At 40.2% G+C, this 22,790-nt stretch overlaps 1 protein-coding gene across 1 annotated transcript in view; it reads right to left on the reverse strand.

Moving 5' to 3' along the window:
- Positions 1–11,055: 11,055 nt before the first annotated feature.
- Positions 11,056–22,790, reverse strand: part of NELL1 (neural EGFL like 1) — a gene marked incomplete at both ends in the record, with an annotated part of 300,940 nt that continues 289,205 nt past the window's right edge. The window contains 4 exons of the mRNA XM_082000059.1: positions 11,056–11,106; positions 12,369–12,593; positions 14,293–14,469; positions 19,933–20,126. Coding sequence (XP_081856185.1) covers positions 11,056–11,106; positions 12,369–12,593; positions 14,293–14,469; positions 19,933–20,126 — 647 coding nt within the window. The remainder of the gene's footprint in view (positions 11,107–12,368; positions 12,594–14,292; positions 14,470–19,932; positions 20,127–22,790) is intronic.

Below are 22,790 nucleotides of genomic sequence, written 5' to 3' on the forward strand. Positions count from 1 at the left end.
GCATAACTCATAGCAGGTGGATGTCACTGACTTGCAAGGACTCTGTTTTCTTAGAACAACAACAGCTTGAGTGAAAACAACCTTGTCGAGAGATAATGGTCTCCCTTCGCTCAGCCTGAACTATGCTATGAAAAGCTACCAGAACACAAGAGGCAAAATATTTACCGCATGCTTATTTAAACATGCTACACAGTCACCTTGAATTAGAATATCACTCCTGCTTCCAACTGCATTTTTAACCTTCTAGAATTTTCTTTTCTTCCAGCCAAGAGAATAAATCAGGCAGGGAAACAATATGGAACCCAATACTTTACGCTCAGTGGCTGAGCGTACTAAAAACCCTGTAGCCTCTTGAGTTCTGCTAAAATAGAACATATTTAGTATTTTGCTAAACTGCATGTGTTGAAAGCAAAGGGTAGAACAACAGGGCTCTGACTATGTCTGGTATTAGGGGAACTGTGAACTTTTGATTTGGAGTTTTTTTTGACAGAGGCAGAAGTTATACATAAGAGCAAGTGTTCTGCAGTGCTTCACTGATGTCCCCCCAGTGCAATTTGTTTACTCCTTCAAGATATTAGACAGCTGTATATATTTTACTTTCCCTGCTAGTAGCCAATTGCAAGAAAACAATATAAAAATGGCTATTTGCTCTGTAACAAGCAGTACAGTACATTATCACTCGACTTTGATGTTGTTAGAGGATAGCAAATCAATAATCAGTTCTTATTCAGTAACTTTGTAAACCATCTGCTTCTATCACTGCAAAGCATGCTCTGCTGCAGCAAAGCCTTTACTGCCATACTAACAATTTCCTTTATAAAGTCTAAGACGATGTTGTATCAAAAGTTTTCTAATTGCCTTACTAATTAAATAAGTTAAATGGTTAGGTTATACAGAAATTCTGCAGAAAGAGATAAATTGTAACTCCCTGTGAAAGTTCACCTTCATCAGAAAATACTTTGTTTACCTTTCAAGAGTTTGTGATGGTATGATATATTACATTATTAGATCCTACACGGCAATTTTATTATTACCATTTATCATCTGATCGGAGCAGGCCCAAAATGTGCAGCTGAGAGCACCGTGTGCCGACCACGCTCCAAAGAGTTCCGTCTCTGCACACTCCAACCAGAGAGACTGCTCAGCTCACCTGTGTGCCTCAGTCTCGGCGGCCAGTTTTCCTTGTAGAGGTCCTCAAAGGTTCTGCTGCTCTTCCCTAATCATCTGGGGGCCTCAGCACTTGTTTTAAGGTACTGTTTCAGTAAATAGCCAACATCTGAGAACAACTTGGGAATGACTATACAGTCACTGTAAAGTTTCAGGCATCCGACAGAATATTTAGGAAATGTTCTACCAGGGATGAATGCGGCGATGTGGCATGGGCAGAGCAGAACTGCAAGCAGAACTTAATTTGGAGGTTTACAAAGCTTCAAGCCTACAGTAATCACTTTTAGGCTGCCAACAGAGTCACCAGTTTCCTCAGCAATTTTCTCATTAGAAAGAAATGTGCAGTGTAGAGACTCAGGGATCCCAGTCTTGTTCTGTTTTACTCACAGCCCTCGGCTTCAATAATAAATCTTGCCTTCACAAGTCCAGCCAGGCAGCTAGGAAATGCCACACTGCTGGTTGGCTGCTCTGCCTTCCTGTCCCCACCACCTCAGCACCAGCCCCGCTCTTACCACACCCATCCCAGGCAACTAAACCCCAGACTCTATAAACCTTATAAAACCAATAGAGGTTTTTCCCGTTACCTCCTGTAAATAATTCCACCTGCACATCTAAATTAAAACACTGAATCACCTCCCTCCAGCCTCCTGCTCCCATTGTGCACGGTGCGGCCGTGGAGGACCTGAGGGCACCCATGGGCTGTGCCCAACCCCAGCACATCCTCCCCAACACGGGGAAGCTGCAGCTCCAAGTCCCACGCTCCTGCTCTTGGACCTTCTCCCAGTGGCCAGGGTCAGCAGCCACTTACCACAACCCAGCCAGCAGGTGTTGTCGTGATTTATTTCTAAATAAAACCCCAGCATAGATGGCTGAAGCAGTTTCAGAGTTTCAGACATCGAGTGCCCACATCCTAAAGGCAAAGGAAAAAAAAAAATCTAATAATCTTTTAGTGTATTGACTCCTTTGGACTACTTTTTTTTTTTGTTTCCTTGGCTTAGGAGTCTTTCCTATAAATCACATCCACATTTAGTGTCACCAGCTTCATAAATACATTGTCTTTGCTAAAAGCATCATTGTCTGTGTTTATATTACCTGGCTCTTCAACCCCTGTGTTTCTCTTGCACACTCCTCTTGTAATTTAAACTGCACGATGACATCATGTTTCTAACGTTAACTAATATTAGTTTGATTTGCTTCATTTCAGCTCCGCTTTTCTCTCATGCAGAAAGCCAAAAGGATGTTTGTAACCTAGAATATTCAGTGATGTCCCATTATGTATTTAATACTGGCTTTCCAGTTTGTGAACTGTTTCCTCCTCTCTGCATCTGGTGCTAGCCCGAGCATAATAAAGCAGTTATTTTTGCTATAGGTAGTACTCTCATGTCATAAAAAATGCAGAAATCTAATTCTGGAGTTACTGCTCACTTTGACATAATGCTTTATTTTCCTTTTGGTTCTCTCCCTTCCATTCCAAGCTTTGACATAATGATTTCTTTTGCCTCGATTACTGAACATCACCCCATATATAGAGAAAAAACAGGATCTTTTTTACTACACTACTCTGCAATTCTTTTGTCCACCTCTGAATTATCTGAGCAGCCTCATTCAAGCTCCTAACCCTTTTCTTATTTTTAAGCTATCACAAACCATTTACCTTCTTTAAACGAAGATCTGCTAATCACACAGGCCAATAACACATCGTGACTTTTTAAAATTTACTGGTTTGCTGATCAATTTACTCTTCGATTACACTTGTTGAAAGATACTTTTTGGATAAGATGCATTTTCCGAGTTGAAAACGTTTCTGCGTGCACTTTTATGATATGCAGAGTTAGACCACACCGTGACTTACTGGCATAGTGCTAGATGACTAATTTTTCTGCATTAAAGCTAGTACTATGGATTGGGCACTGCTAGTACGCGACGGCATTGCCATTATGAACTAAAAATCGCTAAATGCACACACTGTCGTACTTGTCTGCTCAGTGACAAAGATTTAATGTGTTTCTCCTTAGGGTCTCTTATTTTCTGGGGGTTTGCGAGGAGGGTCTTCCCTCGCAGGTTGGTGGGGTTTTTCTGCTCACGCTTAGGCACAAAAGTTGCTCACCTTTTGGCATAAATTCAGAGTAAAACCACTGAAAGGAAAGTTGTTCAGCATGAGCACCGCATCCCACTCCTTTCCAACCCGTCTCCCGCATCAGCTGCCTCTCAAAAGCTCTCAAGCACCCATAAAGGGAGTTAGATATCCCTAGCTCATTATTTTCAGCGAAGGCTCAGATGCACGCTCAGTCGTGGCACGCTGAGCTTGGCCCGTACCAGGAACATCAATCTTTTAGACCAGCAGCTGGACCGTGGCCCTTCCTGAAGTTGCCCAAACCGGGCTCATGGGCCGCCCAGCTCAGCCCGCCCCGAAGCCTGGGGCTCTCCGCAGGCCACGCTGCAGGGAAAGGCACATGGCGTGTGTCAGCCTGTTCTCCTGGCCTACCCCCTCGCCACAGGAACCGTAGCTACTCGGGCACCCGCCTTTCCAGCGGCCTCTGAGGCCCAGGGCAGGCTGGAGTCCTACCAACGGGAACCGCACAGCTCGGCGCCGAAAGCCCCCGACCGCTGAAACACGTGCGTGTTCAAAACGACACGTTTCGCTAAAGCTTAACTCTTAATTTTAGCACAGCTGGGGTATAATCTTTGAACATGTGGGACCGACATTTCTTATTGCTGAGTGGATCAACTCACCTGAAATAGATGGCATACATTTATTTTCACTTGAAATGGTATCATTTACACTAGAGAAGCTTGCTCTGTCAGTAATATCTCAAACACCAATAAGTGACACAGAATGAGATGGCTACTCAGGGGTCAAAAGGTCATCAGGGATAATTTCTTTTTCCCCCGATTGTAGAGGAAATGTATGTGGACACCATAATCCCATACAGCATACAATAACGCTTTAATTCGGGAAGTGAAATAGCTTTGAACTTTCGTGCTGAGCAATACTCAGACAATGAAAACCTTCAGCTTAACGCCTCTGAACTTTGCAGACATACAGAACATTCATGATTTACACCGTCCTGCATGTCCCTAAATACTTTCTGGTGATGCCTGAAGTTTTGTTAAGGGTTGATCTGAGACTACTATCAATTACAGGCTTACCTGTCCTCCCTTCCATGGGTCTATCGACTTGGCTTCAGATACAGCCGTCCTCTTGATTTACCAAATGCATTTTCAGAGACTGCTGAGGCAGTTCTGAGAATTCCAGGCACAAAGGACATGGAATGGACCATGCTCTTGGACAGTCTGGAGTCACGCTTTCAAATGGCAGAGATACGCCTCCCTTGTTCCCTGAGAGAGTAAATACTTAAGCGAGAGGTCCTTAAAAGAACATAAATGGTGCTACACCTGCAAGTTAGGTAACTGATTTGGTCTGGTTTCCTTTAATAATAACAGTTTTTCTGAGCCTGATGTCCAGACTACATATTAATTATAGCTATGACTAGTATGAAAAAAAGTTACATTTGAATGAAAAAAACCAGTTATGGTTCCAAATTTCCTTTTCCTATAGGCATGAAAGCAAATATTTCTTTTGCTTAGTTTTCACGTTACCTCCTCGGAGCCTGTTCAGGCTGTAGCACTGTAGTGATGGGAAGGCCTGAGAGCTAGCGAACGAATCAAGAAAAGCAAAGAATAAACTGTTAAGAAGAGAACAGTCACTTTATATTATAAGTAGAATCAAAATACTTCCAAATTCATAAGACAATTTAGTAATAGCTGCTGACATCACTAATTAACCCATCGAGGTAAGGATTGCTTTGTTATGCATTTAATTGCTTCCATTCTTTCCATCCAGTCCTCGGAAGCTCCTCCTTAACCGTCCCACACACTAAGAAAAGCAGATCATTCCTGGCATTTCTGATATTTCACCAGCAGAAGATACCTTCCGAAGACTTCTTCCTGATTTTGGTGCAGCGTGGGGAGAGGAACCAAGCTTATTGCTCTGCTTCACCCGTTAAGAAGAAACAACATGTGACTGCTGCCATACTGCTGCCAACAGCTGTATGAGGGCCTCCTACAGACCCTCCAGCTCACCGACCCCCGCGGCGCTTCCCTCTCTGGTCCCAGCACATCGTGCCCGCAGCGCCTGCCTCCTCCCACCACTGCGCTTGCGGGCAGTGGTAGCTCATGCATAAGAGAAGAGCCAAAGCGGCAGTTAAATAACATTTTGTCTCAGCAGCCCAAATGTTCTCCAAAGACTTGCTATGCTGCGCCAGTAGGAAAAAAGAAAGATATGGCAAAAGTGCATTGCCCAGGAGCACACAAGAGATATTTGCTTCTGATTTTGAGAAAGTGCTGGTGGTGTTTCTGTGGTGGTTGCTAACTGCTATTTTTGCATGAAAACCTGTTCATTGGGATGACTTCTTGCAGCAGTTACCTAGTTCTCAAAGCTGTCTTGTACCCTGCAAACCACAGAATAAATGTGTGCGACTAAAGAGTGAACTAACCGGCTAACGATTTAATACAAATGCGAATAAATGGCCAAACCTATGGTCAGGCTGAAAAATCACTTTTTACTTTTAAAAGTAAATGTACTTTTAAAATATGCATTTGGTTTTCCTTAACCCTTATCTTAACAGGTAAGAGCTTAGCCTTAATGTTAGTGCTCACCCGAACATACTTTGGTGATTCTCTGATTCTGATGTCATAAACATTGAGTAAAGAAATGCCTTCTTTGAGTCTAGAGGCACAACAGTAGCTAAGCCTGCATCTTCTAGCACTTGGATGAGAATTTCACGTAATATTCAGGTAGGAAAATGCATCTGCATATTTAATATTGAACTGAAAATGAATCCGTCAAAACTAGTATAAAGCAGCACTGGATTAAATCAAATACATTTGCAATTCTTGTGACAGAAAAAGTAGATTTCATCAAACAGCAATCAATCAATGGCATTATTAGAAAGCAGGATTTTTCAAATCCGGTTTCATTTCATGATAAGCTTCTGGTCTCTGCTTTGTGTTTGAGCTATGGTGTGATTTGCTGCAGAACCTCTAAGCCTCTCTTCACTGAAGTGCCCGGTGGATCTACATGTTTACATGTACAACCACACAGGCATTCAATAATAAAGAGTTTCGGGATAGTACAACATATAACCACATAAGCATTTAGCCATAAAGAGCCTTGGGAGAGCTAAATATGTTACGGTGTTCGGACGACATGACAAGCCACTTGAAAGAAGCTACAGAACAGAGAACGGCAACCAAAAGCCACTGTCGGAGGGTTTGTGTATCTCTTGCTGTATCCAGGGTAAATACTATCACAACCCTGTAAGCTACTGGCTGTAACTACAGTACCACCCAAGCACAAGCGAGCTGGCTAGGTAACTCCGTGCCTTTCCCCAAGGCGGTTTCTCCCCGTCAGGGTAGAGGCGCGTACAAGAAAGAAGCCTGAATTGTTCCAGATCCTGTTGTAGCTACTTCGATCTCAACGTGAGAACATGACAAGGCGTGCTTCCGAACACCGCTCAATTCCAATCAAACCAATTAAATAAAACAATCTCGTGTACAAATTTAGGAAGGAAAGTAACTCAAGTGTGAGGTACTGCCAAAGCAAAGATTTGGCTCCCAACCAGAAAGAAATCCACTTGTCATAATTCAGTGCGCCGCTGAAGTCACTGTGAAGAATTTAAATGACACATATATGATGTGGGGGGCCTTTTTTTTGTTTGTTTTTTACTGGCCCATGGGGTTTTTTGACCGGCCATGATTTTGACATCATGTCCCCATGTGTTGTGAAACTCCTGGTGATAGTTTCATTAAAAAACCCTGAATTTGACCCTTTTTATCAGCTTATTGAGATACACCCTTCTCGGGTATACCTAAAACCGGCGTATGAGGGACTGTTCACTGGCAGTTAGTAGCAAGAAATAATCCTGTTAGCCTTTGCAAGTAATATTTGCAGATTACAAGCAATACCAGCACTTCACTAACACCCCTCTGAGGTCAATGACCAGCTGAAACAGAATTATTACTGATTTCAACGAGTAAGAGAGAAGAACTGAATACGAAGCCTTCAGACGCCCCAGGTTGGAATTTTAATTTTTTTTATAAATTTGTGCCACCATGATTCTTCCTTATACCAGTTTAAATGTGGATGAGTGTCAAAGATCTACCTTAAGAGGAACAGTAGCTTGTTGGCAGGGATGTATTTCTGATGGCAGAATACGTTCCTCAAACAATTATGTCTTATCACAACACTCACTTAAAATTTTACAACAAACTGTATCATGGGGCCCTTTTAAAATCCCCTTATTAATGATGATTATGTAAGTACCATTAGATGTGAGACATTCCCACATTGCTTGTAGGAGTTATGATTTAATTCTGTTACAATCTACTCCACCATTTGTGTAATCACTCCTGACACTTTATACCTTTTGTTTTGTAAGACATTATTGTCTGCCACAGAGAAAAAAACGATGATATTTTGTTTGTCATTGCAATCTGATTGAAAAGATGTTATTAATTAAATGTTGTATGCAGTTATACCTGAAAGCTCACTGACAGCTCTTGGGAGAAGATATGTTACTGGAAGACAGCTGTTATTTAGGTCTCTCGGGCAACACAGAGACACTAAAAAATCTCCCTGTGAATTAGGCAGATTTTATTCAGCATCTGTGGGGAATAATCTGGATTTTCTTTGGTCTTTAATAGTGACTAGAGTGGCTCAGTGTGATCCATGACTCTAGGAGCCACTACAAAGGAACACTTGCACTTGCTTTGGCTCAGTAGGTGAGTTTGCAAGTACACAGGGAGCAGAACTGAGAAGTCTCTTCCCTCACCAGACATAATACAATGTTCTGGTTTAGTATCTAGGCTGAGCTTTTTGCCAAAAGGAGGAGGCAAAGACATTTTACCAGAGCTGGAATTTTCATTTTCTGTTTCTTACTCTTTTTTTTTTTTTTTTGTCATCAGAAATGTTACATGCAGAGAAAATATTCCTTTACAGGATAAATAACTAGAAACAGCTACAAAATTCCAACTGCCTATAGAAGGGTTTGAACCAAGTCCCTTAGCTAGCAGCAAGTTTCCTTTCACAGAAGTTATCGTGGTAGTTCTCCTCACATTGATACCATTTTTCTTATCTTTCTGAACACAGAGAAGGTCCATCTCACAAAGAGGAGATTTTTCAGAAATTATTATAACAACTTTGATTATTTTTTTTTTTATTATTGCATTTTCACTGCAGTGCCCATAGTTTCATAGGCAATAGGAAATCACATCCAGAAAGAGGTTTTGAAAGTTCTTACCTTGGTCTCAGAGGAACATAGTGAATTAAATTTTCCTCCTCAGTGTGCTCTTTGAGCTGGGGCTGTGGCTTCTGAGTACTCTGGAGGTAAATGTGATGTGACTAGTGATCTGACTGCTTCATAAAGAAACGTTCATCACAGTCAGGGTAACTGCTTAAAATGCAACATAAACAGGTCTGTGTCAATAGACTGTGTAAACAATTCAAGCTGTATCACTCTGGAGATAATGACACATAATACTATACAAAATGCTCAGAAAGGGGTTTACTGAATTAATCTGCATTTGCGTTCTGGAAGAAAATTGGTCTACGCAGCAGAAAAATGAGAACTTCTTTGCTCCTGTTGAATATGATCCTAACGAGGTCTGGAGCTTCCAGAAAGCATCCTGAGAAAGGGCTTCAATACTACAAGGCAAATGGGAAAAAAGTTATTTTCAAACCCTGCACTGTCTTTGATCCCATTCACAGAGCTTCAGAAATTGCTGTGTATGACAGACTGGAATACATGATTTTTGTCCGACTAGGTATAAACCAAGTATTTCTTGCAACTCTGACGCTACATCCCTGGGAAAACACTCTTTCTCCTTTTAGCAACATCACGAGTTCAAGTCTGGAAAGGGCAGTGATTAGTGTTTTAAAACTCTGCTAATAAAACTACGGAAAAGCAATCTGTACATAGGAGTTTATTTAGATGCCCACAAGTTTTAAATCATTCCCCTTCATATCTCAGCCCACTGGATATCTCATTCAACTGAATTACCATTGGGTTTTACAATGTGATATACAAAATGAGCTGACATTATGAGTTACAAACATCCTTTGAGTATCATATAAAACACAACTGTTTCCCTTATTATACAATCATTCGGGCAATGCAAATATAATCAATACATTGGTAGCCGAAAATGATGGGGCATTTTAAGAAAATAAATTTAACTTTACCACACAAACCTGTTAGATAAAACAAATCCTGTTTAAAAAATGAGAATAAAGTTGTCTGAATGATTGCAAGTAATTTTTATATTGTTTTGCCACTTTCCCCTTATAAGAAACATAATAGTACTTCAATTAAAAGACGACTAATTTTTTCACTGTATAGTCACACTTCATTCTTATTAATCAGTTTCACATTTTCTGCATGAAACTATGAAAAATTCACAAATGTAGACTTTCCAAACTTTAGCCACTATACTTATTTCTGCACTCTTTTCCATATACTCAGTGTCTTTAATTAAATAAACAAAAAGCAAAAAACACTACACAAATGAGAAGAACAAAACACAACAGCACATTGAAGACGTGACATTTAAGCTGTAGATGCCATAGAAATATATTCTTGTTCTACTGCCACAGACTTTCCAGCCTCATGAAAAAAATAGACATTAGCTCAAGAGAACCTAAACTCTAACCTCGATATAGGGTTAAGAGTTTTAATTTGTATTTCTGTCTAAAACTTAGGTACTAAACACCACTCTGTGCATGGTAAATTTAAAACTAAGTATTTCTGAACATCATAACATATGAAAAGAGAAAATCTGTTTCTGAGCTGTGAAGTGGGTAAAGAAAGTTACCAGGTATTAAGGTCTCCTGTCCCGCATGTCGCCGGTACAGGTGCTTCTGCACTTTGTCATTATGGTAGCAGTAACTGAGAATGGCAGACATCATTATGACTGTAAACACAAAAAAAGGAAAAACTCTGAAGTCATCAATGATGTTATAATTGAAAGCAAATTCTAACCTAGTCAATTTAAATTATATCATCTTAAGGCTCTCTGTTTTATCACTGCACAATCCAGAGGGATTATGCCCTTTTCCAGCACTTGCAGTTTCTCTTACAAAACAGAATTCCGATAATGACCAGTGATTCTTTCCTGAATATGTGTTGAATTGGCAATGGAATGCGTTTTTAGTTCCATTTCTTACTATAGGAGTCTTGCTGCTGCTCTGCATGTTTGGAGAAGAAAGTGCTTTTTTTGCCACTTCATTAAGTTCGTGGCATTTAATTTTATAAATTTTTAAGACAGACTTATTTTGATTACTTCTGTCCAATCAACTATACCTTTGAATGTTTTAAAATGTTGGACAGCTGTGAAATATAAGTACTATGCAATTTGACTGTACATACATACATATTTTCATAAATACATCTGACGGGGACCTTGGAACTGAGTAAGTGGTATCATGAGACAAAATCACAACAGGCTGTCTTATTTGTAAAATCTAGATCCAAAGTAAGAAGAGCTGAATTCTATCATGTTGTCAAATACACAAATTAAAACAAAAATACAGCATTAGTTTACCCATGAAATAATTCAAATGTATTTGCAAATGTCTTGACAGGAAAAGTGTGTAATTTACAACACTGAAAACTTTTAACAACCATTGACTTATATGCGCTGTACTGTAAGTCACCCAGACAAGGTTAGCAAGGATGAGCATAGTGGTAGGTCCCAAAGGCAACTCCCAAACATCTTCCTCATGCGGAGACTTTGGTAATTGTCTGTGTATAAAACGCCAACGCATACAACTTCATTTCAGGTGTTAACTTCATCAGTTCTCTTCCCTCAGCACAGTCCAGTTTGACTACGTCAGTTATTGTGAAGACACTCTAAATCCACCGAGCAGCAGACGTTCCCATTCTGCACAGACAAACAAGCAGGTATCAGTCACCTCTGCAGAACAAGTCACAAAGACCAATGGGGTTGGTGGTACGCAGAGATAGATGCATGTCTGGCACATCTACCGCATACAAAACTCTGCTCAAGCCATCATCCCAACGCGTCCTCATCGGTCCCAACTGTGGTGGCTTTTTGAGGAGGTTGGCTTCGCCAAACAGCACTGAACTGGCCTGAACTGCACATGAACTAGAAACCTGGATGTGAAAGACTCAGTGGTGCCCATAATAAAATACAGCACAGCAATGGCAACAAAGATGATTGCATTTGTTTTCTCCCATGCGATAAAGTTAATGGAGAACGTTTCGATATGATCCATGCCTGGAAGCTTTCTGTTTGTCTGAAATAAGCAGATAGTTCAGATTCTTGATTCGTGGCAGGCATGTACGGGCAGGGAAAAAACATATGGCTTTGGAGTTTAATCCACTGTTAAATATCTTTCTGCAACATCCACTCATTTACAAAACTATCTAAAAACTGTATCAACCACCAAAACCCCAAACAGGCAATTTGTTTTTCTTTTTTTTTTTTAATCCAACACAAACCAATAGGAAAAACTCTGAAGAATGGCAGAAAAGCTACCTCCGACAATTTAAAGCCCTGGAGCAACGGCTTGGTTTCCCACAGCAAATAGAAGAACATTTTATATAACCCAAAACATTTTCATAATTCTGATATTAGCACAATGGGGTCATCACTGCACGGAACAGGGGAGACAGACTGCACTTCTGCATTACAGTCATTGGATTAGACGCATCTTGATGAGATCGGGGAACAGAAATTGTGACTTGCCCTTCCTGCTTCCGTCATGGGAGCGCCTTCATGTCTGAGCTACAATGCGTTTCTATTTGCTTACTTCCTGGTGAAACTTTTATTAGTGTTTTTGTCTCTGCTCACCAGCTCTGTACATTTTCATGACCGTCCAGGTTAAGAAATTATTAAAATATTAGCCTAGACTCACCCTGAGAATGTCTAAAGGGCTCTCCAACAGAACATCTGAAAGTTGCACTAGGATATTACATATCTGTGCTCAACATTTTCAACAAGCACCGAATTGTTTTGTTTCTACCTTGCAAAACACAAAAGGCGTGGGTTTTCTGTAGGCTTTTGCCCCTGGGACTCATTTACTTCCCCGAGATCTGCATGTGAGCTTCCAAGGGCAGAAATGACCCTGACTTCATGCCGCAACGTACGCTTCCATTACCATTCTACCTTGCCCGCCGTACCTTGCATTTGCAGGTTGTACAAGGAGATCCCACCATTGTCCATACAGCGCCACTAAGTCTTGTGATTCCGTAGCCATCTAGACAGGTTTTCCTGATGTCGTAAGCGATGTTGTCAGCCAGACAGGGGTCACTGACACAGTGGGGACAGCACTCTCCTTCCGAGACGGCTGTGTACTCGCAGTTTAGGTTTGGGCACAGAAGAGGCCAACAATCCACCTCTCCTTCCTGTAAAAATTGAAGCAAGGTTCATTGCATTTGTTGTCATTTACTTGCTACCAAGAAATTTTATAATCCTGTTGTATGGAAAAGTTTTATTTTGCCAAAAGTGAAATAAACTTAATGGATTAGCTCTCAGTTTGGTTGGTCATATAAAGGCATGTTTGAATACTGAGCTGAAGTTTCCTAACTGTCGCAGAATATCTTTTGATTGTTTCTTGACTAAACACCACCACTGTCATCATCGTAGGAGGAGAACTTGAGTTCTTTGGGGTTTTTAAAGGCAGCATTAAATACCAGGTTCCAGTATTTTCCATAAACTATAACTTTTGCAGTGATCGCCTTACAGACTCATGCCCTCTTTTCTACATTTCTGGTCACATAAACGTCTTTGTGGGATCACAGCAACTGCTTAAACAGATGTAGGTATGTTTGAGAAGGACTGAACATCGACCTAACTAGCAGCAACCAAAATTGATTTTACTGTCAGCTCCTAAAGGAATTGGTAGAGCTACACCAGTTATGTTCCACTGAGTCACTTTATTTTATTATTTAGCTTTGTAAAAAAACAGTTTAGTAGATAGAAACACAGAGAAAAGAGAATCATCAGGTCAATTCTACAGAGTATTGTTGTGAGTATCTAAAATCAACCTGCAAAGGCTCCAATAACTTGCATTATGCTACTTTGTAAGCACTTCAGGTGTTGATATCATCACACACTGCACGGAACCTTACATGTAGCACTGATTCAGCGCATCACTGTCTTCTAGCTCTGTATGGTTGTTAACCCAATCATAAAATTAGGCAAAGAACTGCTGACCACAAACTCAGTATCCCTTGTAAAACATGTCACATCTACTATTTGCCGTTGCTGCTGGCTGCAAATGTTTCTTGCTGTTCTTTTGCAAACTTGAAAAAGAAATCTTCGGAGAATACAAAATACAATACTTACCGCTGCACGTTATGGATAATTATCTCTTAACAGTAACTTAGTTCTGAATGTAATTTGTTTCCTGATGCTCAGACACCTCTTGATTAATGTCATATATAAAGACAATGTTATACAGACAGCTATAAATGGAAAACCGATAATTTTAATAAAGTTCATTGCTGCACTAATTAGTATACCTGTGCAAAAATAAAAGCTTTAGGAAAATAGTCTACAGTGCCTAATGAGAAATGTTCTTTATTCTGCATGCTTGTCTAGTAATTTCAGTTTTCTTTATCCTTCTTTTTTTGGTTAATTTTTGCTAATTCACCAAGTGGCACCAGCACTCCATTTTTCCAGCATTTGCTAAATGAAAAAAAGAGAATTGCATTGCCCATTTTGATAAGACAAGTACAGCAGCAGATGTAATTAAAAGATGGAACTCCTCCAATCAAATACGTTGCACGTGAAAAAAAAACTTTAAAAGTCATTTAAAGATCAGAAGACCGTATAAAAGTTCTCAAAAGTAGACTAATACTAAAGTTAACACAGTGTCAAGGTTGTCAAGCTTTTCATTTTGTTCATTAGACCTACTTATTCAGCAGTAAGAGGAAAACTGATGGTGTAGCTTTCAGTTCTCTGGTGCTCTTAAGTGCTTTATCATCATTCCTAACCTGAAAAGCAGGAGAAGAGCGAGCCAAGAGCCTGCTTCCAGGTATGCCTTGCTAAAAATCACAATCCTTATTATTCTCGCTCCCTTCTGAAACACTTTACCCATACCAGGCAACGGCACTGCTGACAGCTGTAGGTCCAGTTGTCCCCACTGCGGTAGAGCTTGTGCCCAGTTTGGTCGAGGCACTGGCTGGTGACACGGGTGTCACACTCCGGGCAGCAGAAGAGATCGGCGCTGGGGTTCTCACAGTCGCAGGCTGTCCTCCGGCAGAAAATCCTCCCATCCTGCAAGGACACATTGCCCTGACGTCAACCACAAACTGCCAGACAGCAACTTGGATAAGGTCACGGGGGGGTGGGGGCGTGTGTATATATATATCTCAAAGGGCACGTCTTTGGCATATCAGGAAACGTAAGTTCTTAATGTATTTGATGTTACCTCCATCAAGGATTGGACCCTGCCAGCTGTAATACCTCAAACACATGTACTGCCCCAATTTCCATCAGTACATGGGTCCAATACTGTCTGAATCCGAGACTAGTGTTTTCCTGTCTCCAGCTAATTGAATTTAAAAGAAATCAGTATCTCAGAAGAAATATAGTATTTTCATATCTCATTGGTTACATCAACAAATTCTTCAAGTAGTTGCCACTTTAATACATACAATATTTCTTTAACACTATTTTGACTGACTGTATCACCATGAAGAAAATAAATAAATAAATAGAAGTTACGGAGGTGGTGCCTCTAACTTCATAGGAGCACAATATAGCAAAATCACAGTGCCACTAATCATTCTTCCCTCTGAATTCACCACTGGTTCGCTTCCACATCTGGACCTACAGTACACCAGCTTAAAGCTAAATGGACTTATCATCATCCATTATAATTCTGTTCATGTATTAAAGAGGCCCTGTACTCCACAGGCTCTCCAAAACACAATTTTGCTAAATATTTGCTTACAGTATTGGATGGCCCATTTTGTTAAAGACCATTAAACAGAACTGTTTGAGAGAAACAGAATTGCTTCTGCATGTAAAGAGAACCTAATTCAGTTATGAGAACTGGACAGACTACAGTGTTTGAAATTATATCCCTTAGCCAATATACTGATATGCCACATGTAGACTGAGAACTGAAATCAGAGTTAACAATGAGAAGATTATTGACAAGTTTTGACATGAACTTCTTTTGCATTTAATACTAGTTATTGGATTAGTCTTTATTCAGGCAAAGTGTCACCTGCAGTCAATTTGAAGGCAGAGCTGTGAGAGGAATGAAGCTATATTCTGCTTTGGATCACAACTGTACAATTCCTAAAACAAATCCGCTCCTTTCATTGCAGTTTTTCCATATTCTTTTCAGAACCTTGCTCTGAGGCTATAAACCTGTATCTGACGTAAGAAGGAAAACTTCTTTTCCTTGCCACCCAATTAAGGGATACCTATCAAAGCAAGGGAATTTATTTCCTCTTGATCCTTTTAAAAGGTGATTACTAAAAAGAGTGACAGCAGCCCAGGATGTCTTTGCTGCAGGCAGATGAAACAGCCATAACCACAGCATGTACCATGGGAGGTTGTTTTGTTTGTATTTCGATGGAGGAATGCGTGTTGGCTCTTGTTTTTAAGCAAAGCCAGTCTTGGCCACAATGCAACATATACAAAAGCAGGATCAGGGAATCACGATACTCGTGTCAGTCAGTGTCACTGATTAATTTCATTGCGGTTTTGAATTGGTTATAATATCTCTTTCTGTTGTAAGAATAATTACAATGATTTCTTATGCCTAACAAGGAAAGCTGAAGAGAACACAGAATTATGGAAATGTAGAAAACGTGCCAGGTTATTATGGATCTGATCTGCTTTTGCCAACCACAGGGCATAGGACTCTATTGCCCTACAGTCTTTATTTAGTTTTGTATCGAATTAAGAAAACTAAGGATTCAGTACTTGTGGCTAGTTTGCTGCTTTAGCTGTGGGAGAAGGAATAAACAAGCTTCATTTCCTTACTCGGCAGTTTGAGTAAATCGTAACCTAAGGAAGACTGGCAGTGGCCCGTTTCCTTAGCCACAGGTCTGGCCAGTCCCAGATGCAATGTTGGGAATAAACCTTTTCCCGCAAAAAAAAAAAAAAAAAAGTCGACATCCTCCCCTTCCAGCAAGCAGAGAAAGAAGAGAACGGAAAGAGAACGGAAAGACTTCCCTGACGGAGAGTTATGACTAAATGCCCATTCTTGCAGGTGGGAAAGCACAACCATCTCCCACCCCTTGCTGAGGACAGACAGCAAGCGGCAGCTCAGCACAAAAGCCCTGCCAGGATGACTGGCTCCAGGCACGTGGGGTGGCACAAAGCATCCAGGCAACCCGATGTCTTTGACAATGGCAGTCCCGCTCCTCTCCGTAATGGAGTGCTGATTAATAATGGCTAACAATAACCTGTCTGCTTAGCTCCAATTCAGTTTCCAAGCTTTCAAGATTAGTTTTCAAATTCCCCTTTCAACTGGCAACAGCGTTGGTCGTTCTGTGCGTCTCTGAGCTCCCGTGCTGTTACCTCTGGGGAGCAGCTAACCTTTTACATTGCCTTTACTCTCTGTATTTCAGAACACTGACAAAGCCTGATGATTTTGCCAGAGACCTTTTGGTAATCACAATACACTGCTACTCTCTTTATTCTTTAAGAATCTGTGTTTTATCTACAATGTCATTAGTTCCATGCCTTTCAGAAAACATTTTTATCCCTATACTGCAGTGACACAAAGGCTCTGAAGCTACAACATCTCACTTGCGTCTTTGCAGGTCTATAGTAGCATTGAGAAATACACAGAAAATTGAGAAACTTATTTTCTTTCGGTGGGTGATAACATATAGCATCCTATTAGTACCTCTCCCTCTCCACCCTCCTCACTGAATCAGTTCTACGTGCTTCATACGCATCAGTGGTACGAACACAAAACTGTTCTTGCCAAAGGAAAAAGTGACACAAGGGAACTGCTGTGAAGGGTGACTCAAGTTTCCACAGAGCCCCAAAGCCAATTTGGACAGAAATCAGACCCTGCAGAAACCAAACCATTTTCACCCTCCGAGGCATGCTTCACCTTGGCTCATCCCCCTGTTCCCAGTGCTGTGCTTATCCCTCAGGGTTTTTTCGTACAGGTAATGGGGGGTTGTCTTAATTAAAGGGTAGACTCAAAAAAGCCCAGGTATAGCCAGACTGTACAACCAGGCTTAGTTTTTTCAGAGGAGAAACAGCTCCTCACCACCATCAAATTTCTACTAGTCTTGTGTATTAAATCCACAAGAGTTCAGGAAGCTGCCTGTGGAAGACACATCAAATATACTTAAGGTACTATATTAATTTATAGTTTTGAGAATTTATGTTTTTGTAAACTTTAGAATCATTCAGGTGAACGAGGATGGTTTGAAGAGACCGGGTCTGATGAAACACTGAAATAATCCCCTGTGCTTCAATAAAGACACTTTGCTTCATTATAGAACTGAAGTAATATGATTTCTCATATTCCATAGTATACTATGCCACAAATAACTTTATTTAATGAACTTCTAAGTTAAGTAAGGTACTTACATTCCTTTGCACCAGATTTTAAGTTAAAATATTTTCAAAATGGAATCGATGTGTTTTGGACACTGCACAAAATATACCCATCTGACCTTTCCTAAAATAACCATAACAAAAGAAAAGCCAAAAGAAAACGTATTTTAAATCTGAAACGCTGATTTGTCTCCTAGACAAAACAAGTGAGCAGAATCATTTCAAAGTTCGAGTAAGAAGTATACGGAATGATTTAGTTACACTCTGCCCTTCTCCTCGCTGAAAACTGAGCAGGCTGCAAAAAGGTCAAGCAGGGGCAGCTCTCTGTGCAACTGCACAAAAAGGATCGGATGCTGCAGCAGGTTTGAGAAGTGGCCTGGTGTACTGGAAGCTATCACAATTTATAAAAATGTTTCAATAAACACTGAGGGAAGACTTTACGTCCTGCCTGGGATATGATAGAGGAGGAGTTCTCCCTGTTCTATAGGCAAGAATTTGGCTCTTGAAACAAGGCAGCTACTGCAATGAAATTAAATGCAAATGTTAATTTACAGAGGAAAAAAACTGGAAAGTGAGGAAGATATAAAGGAAGAGTCATAGCAACAAACAGTGCCAAGCTTAGTTATAAATATCTATGTACTAGTCAATCATTTAGTATATTTTCATACACTAATAAGAACATTCAACATAAGAAATAAGTGCAAAGAGAAACGGAAAATAAAGCAAATTACAAGCACTCTAAAATGGGAATACTAATAGTTATAATTCTGCAAAGGCAGACCAGATGTCTTCACATATATTAAACTGTTTATTCTATTGACTGGAAATCCTTTCATAAGCCAGTCAGTTCCCCAAGACTACAATAAAAGCTTGATATATATTCAGTGGACTTGCACACTTCAGCTTCTGAAGGGAGGAGTTTTAGGGAGCTTGAGGCTACTTGAAGTAAAAAAATATAGCAACTAGCAAGAACATATTCCCTTCTGAGCCCTTCTGAACCCAAAAGAGCAGTGTAATTTGGGGGTTCTATTCACTCTGAAGTCTTGATTTTCCCTTCTGCTATACTGTTGCAATACAAAAATGACAAGGCTTTCAGCTTCTTGCAACTTCAAAATAACTCTTCCCCTTTGCCCCCCCCAAAACCCTCTAATGCTTCTCTAGCTCATAAGCATTGAGACATGGGGATTGACAGGCCAATTCTCATGCTCTGTGTTCACCTTTTCACAGTGGCCAAAATCTCATTTTAACTTACGCTTATGCAAGGGCCAGTAGTGTTCTGCTGTGTCTAAGGACAGTTTCATCAGTGCTATGAACGCATCAGGTCAAAGCGCCCATAAAAGACCAACCATTTTTCTCAGATTTCTAAAATTCTTCTAATTTCCATGACAGCACTCCTCTTTTAACTAGTGAAAATGAAGAAAGCAGAGTCAAAAGTTCTTTTAACTTTGTCACCACACTCAGAAAGGAACTGATAATTTCCATGGGGGAAAGAAACCCAAAAAACCGATCTAAGCGTCAACCCTAAAGTAGATCCACTTATACTATATGCCTGGCTTCTCCAAAGGTGCAGAGCGCCCTGCACTGCTCAAGCTGAAGCGTTGCCAACACAGCCAAGATGGGATGAGGAGGAGAAAGCTGGCCTTCACCCTTCTTCACTTGAGGAAATCAAGTGCCTGCTGCTAGGTCCTCTAACCACCTTTGACTCATGATCAAGCCTTCCTTCTCACCCAGTTAATTCACATGGATTCCAAGCAAAGGGAACCACCACCAACAGGAAGATGGCTGACTAGAGTACTTGTCCTAAGAGATGCATATTCATGTGGAACAGAAATGGAAAACAGTTTTCAACATTTCCAGTAAGCATGTCAATCGTCTGCACGTTGTGTTACAGAGTAACGCAAGACCCTCATCAAGGCATGCTCCAAGTGGCTCTGGCCCACGGGATGACACGGTAGGAGCTCAGCAGGGTTAGCCATTATTCAGCTGTGCCTGTGGTTGTGCAAAATAAGAAAAAAGATGATTTCCCAGAGGAATTTCCCCATCACAGCTCCAGTGCCCACAGCATAGCTTACCTTTTGCCTCACCACCTTGGGCTTAGGTTAGTACTTTTGCCAACACAGGTGGCACTGCAACATTGGGTTTCTGACACGAGCCCCGAAAATTAAAGGATTCTTGAAAGCCAGACCAGCTGGATCTCACCTTGCAGGAACAAACGGAGCATCTGTCCTCCCTCAGGGTCCACACCTGCCCGTTCCGCTTGAAGCCACCTTCATGGGGACAGTCTCCAGTGCAAGATGGTCCGGATGGACAAAGGCAATCAAACCCTCCTGCCAGGTTCACACAGGCTGAATCATTCCAACAGGTGTGGGTCTTTAAGGCACACTCATCGATATCTGCAAAACAGCAGATTTATAATGCTTTGGACATTTTTTACCACAGGGCAAATTTTATTTCTGTATTGAGTAATTATTGCTCATCTGCCTTGCTGGTGGAAGAGGGTGCCTTCTTTCTGATATCTTCCATATTTACTTGTTAGATATTAAACACTGATGCTTTTAGGTTATTCTTCAGTGTTTTTTTTGATTCCACCAAAAATTCTTAAACTATCTCCAGCAGGCTTAATTGTAAAACCTGAGCCTGGAACTGTATATCAATGATGAACTAGAAGCTTCAGACAAGGGTTTGTAGTGATTTTCCAGTAACTGGAAACTAGTGAACAATCAGAGTGACTTTCTGTCAACCAGACCACTCTCTGTTCTGGATTTTACACCAAAATAGAAGTGCACTATTCTTCTTAAGTTCCTAGCATAATCAACATTTCCTATACTAAAAGCAGTCAATTGCATCCTTTTCCCATTGCTGGAAGGTAAAAATGAATAAAATAAAATAAAATTAAATTAAAATAAAATAAAATAAGGAAATAAATAAATAAATAGAGGCACCCTATACAAGGAAAAAAGTCTTAAACAGAGCTATGCAGGAAAAATATGATTTAGCAATGACACAAAGAAGTAAGTAACAAAAGAAAACCATTATACGCTAGCGAAAAGTGAATTACAGCATTCCATTAAAATTGCTTTTGGAGGGTAAAATATAATTATGCAATATGAATTTATCTAGGGATTTAATGCAGTGTTCTTTTTCTTGCAGCAAAAGCCATGAGATTTTTAAGCACATTGTTAAAAACTGGTATTTATTTCAGAAAATAACTTTGGACTGTTCTTAAACAATATATTGATAGATTGTCCAGATAAAATACCAGTAAACTGGTGGGTCTGTTTTGTTCCAACATGAACAGTGAAAACTGTAGGCAACAGTGGGAGGAAGGCTGAAGAAGAAAATCCTTTAGAAGTATGTGTTGGTTTCTATCGAGAAAATTCCACGATACTATTATATGAATTCAGAAATTACAAGGAAGAACCCTCACCTTTACTATTTAAAATTACTTTATTGCTAGCATGAAATTTATAACCGTTCAATATTACCCAAGAGCACTTTTAAATCCTCTTTAAATCAACAAATTTTAAAATTCAATGAAATTTACAAAGAAAAATTACCTAAAGTCTAATTTAGGTGGGATGAGATGGCCCTACTTTTTGGGCAAGTACCATGGGTTCACGAGTCATCTCCTCAGAAAGCCAGAACTTAAGACGACTTTAACAATTCTCTCACTCTACTGAAGGAAAATCTCTATAAGAATCAAATCACTAAATTCCCTCTGACCTCGTTAATAAAACTCCTGATTTCAATTCCTAAATAGCCCAGGAACAAGTGGAAATGCATTAGTGCCCTTGGATTTGACCAAAGGCAAAATCAACCTGCACAACCTGCCTATAGACCCAAAGGGAAGCTGGAGGCAATTACACTGCAGAAGGGGCTTCACTCCTGGGCTAACCTGTGGGCCAGTCCTTTGTCCGAGATGGTCCCAGTGGCATGATAGCACAATTCAACCATTCATCACTCAGACTTCCCTAAAAATGGTGTATTTTGCTGCCCTGACAGTCTTAATTGCCAAAAAAAAGAACATCAATGCTCTAATGCATAGCTTAGCACTACTGTGTACTTGAAAGGTCCACTAGCAGTGGTGTAAAAGGTGCTGCGCTACGAGAAATTAAAACTGTAGTTCATTGTTTAACAACTGCCAGAGTATCACAAGATGTAAAAACCACGAAGAGTGACATGAAGAGGGCTATGAATGAACTGGAATGAAATGAAATATAGCCAAACAGCTACTGTAAGACTTAAAATATTCTTAAAAATATCCCATTTTCCTTTCAATAGGCTTTGACTTGTATTTTATATTGAAGACAAAGGTATAAATGAAGCATTCACTTTGTCTTTGGTGATTTCACCAAGCATCGTCAATATTCTCTTCCTCACCATGTTAAGGGCTCCTTGAGTAGCATATATATAGGATGTAGCAGGATCACAGTGCAGATTAGAAGGGTAGCTTTCACATTTCAAAACTAAAAGGATTTCACAGATGAATATAAAGCCATATTGCCTACAGAGTTCCATGTAATTGCTTTACTTATGACACAGAAATCTAATTCTGTTTCCATGTAATTTAACAGATTTATGGAAAGCCAAATGTTAGCAATTATAGAAACTAACATTATTCATATTCTCAGTAGTACAGACCTGTTCACAATGCACAAAGCGAACTTAATCAGTTATACATATCCAAAAGGGAAGAACACCCTATTTATGTACCGCTACTGCTGTTCTCCGTTTAGCGTGCATAAAAAGGATGTCCCCATTAAGAGTGGCCCAAACTGGTAAATGGAACATTCATGACAAAGAAATCAATCGAGCAAAGCTGAGTAACATAGCGTGAACATAAATTCCTAATTGCTACTCAGTTTGCTCGGGGTTTTTTTTTGTTCTTTATGCAAATTATGGTTTCTTCTTATTTTATGGCATTTATTATTTAAAAGTTTTAGTCATACATCAAATAAAAAAGGCTTGGACACTGCACTCATTTACAGCCGAACTTTTAATAGAGGTAATTTTCTCAAAACATCCCTTTGGCAGTTTTTTCTTGTTGCTGATTGCGT

The sequence above is a fragment of the Phaethon aethereus genome (genome assembly GCF_964289735.1).
Source record: "Phaethon aethereus genome assembly, chromosome: 5".
In the NCBI taxonomy this organism is placed as follows: Eukaryota; Metazoa; Chordata; class Aves; order Phaethontiformes; family Phaethontidae; genus Phaethon; species Phaethon aethereus.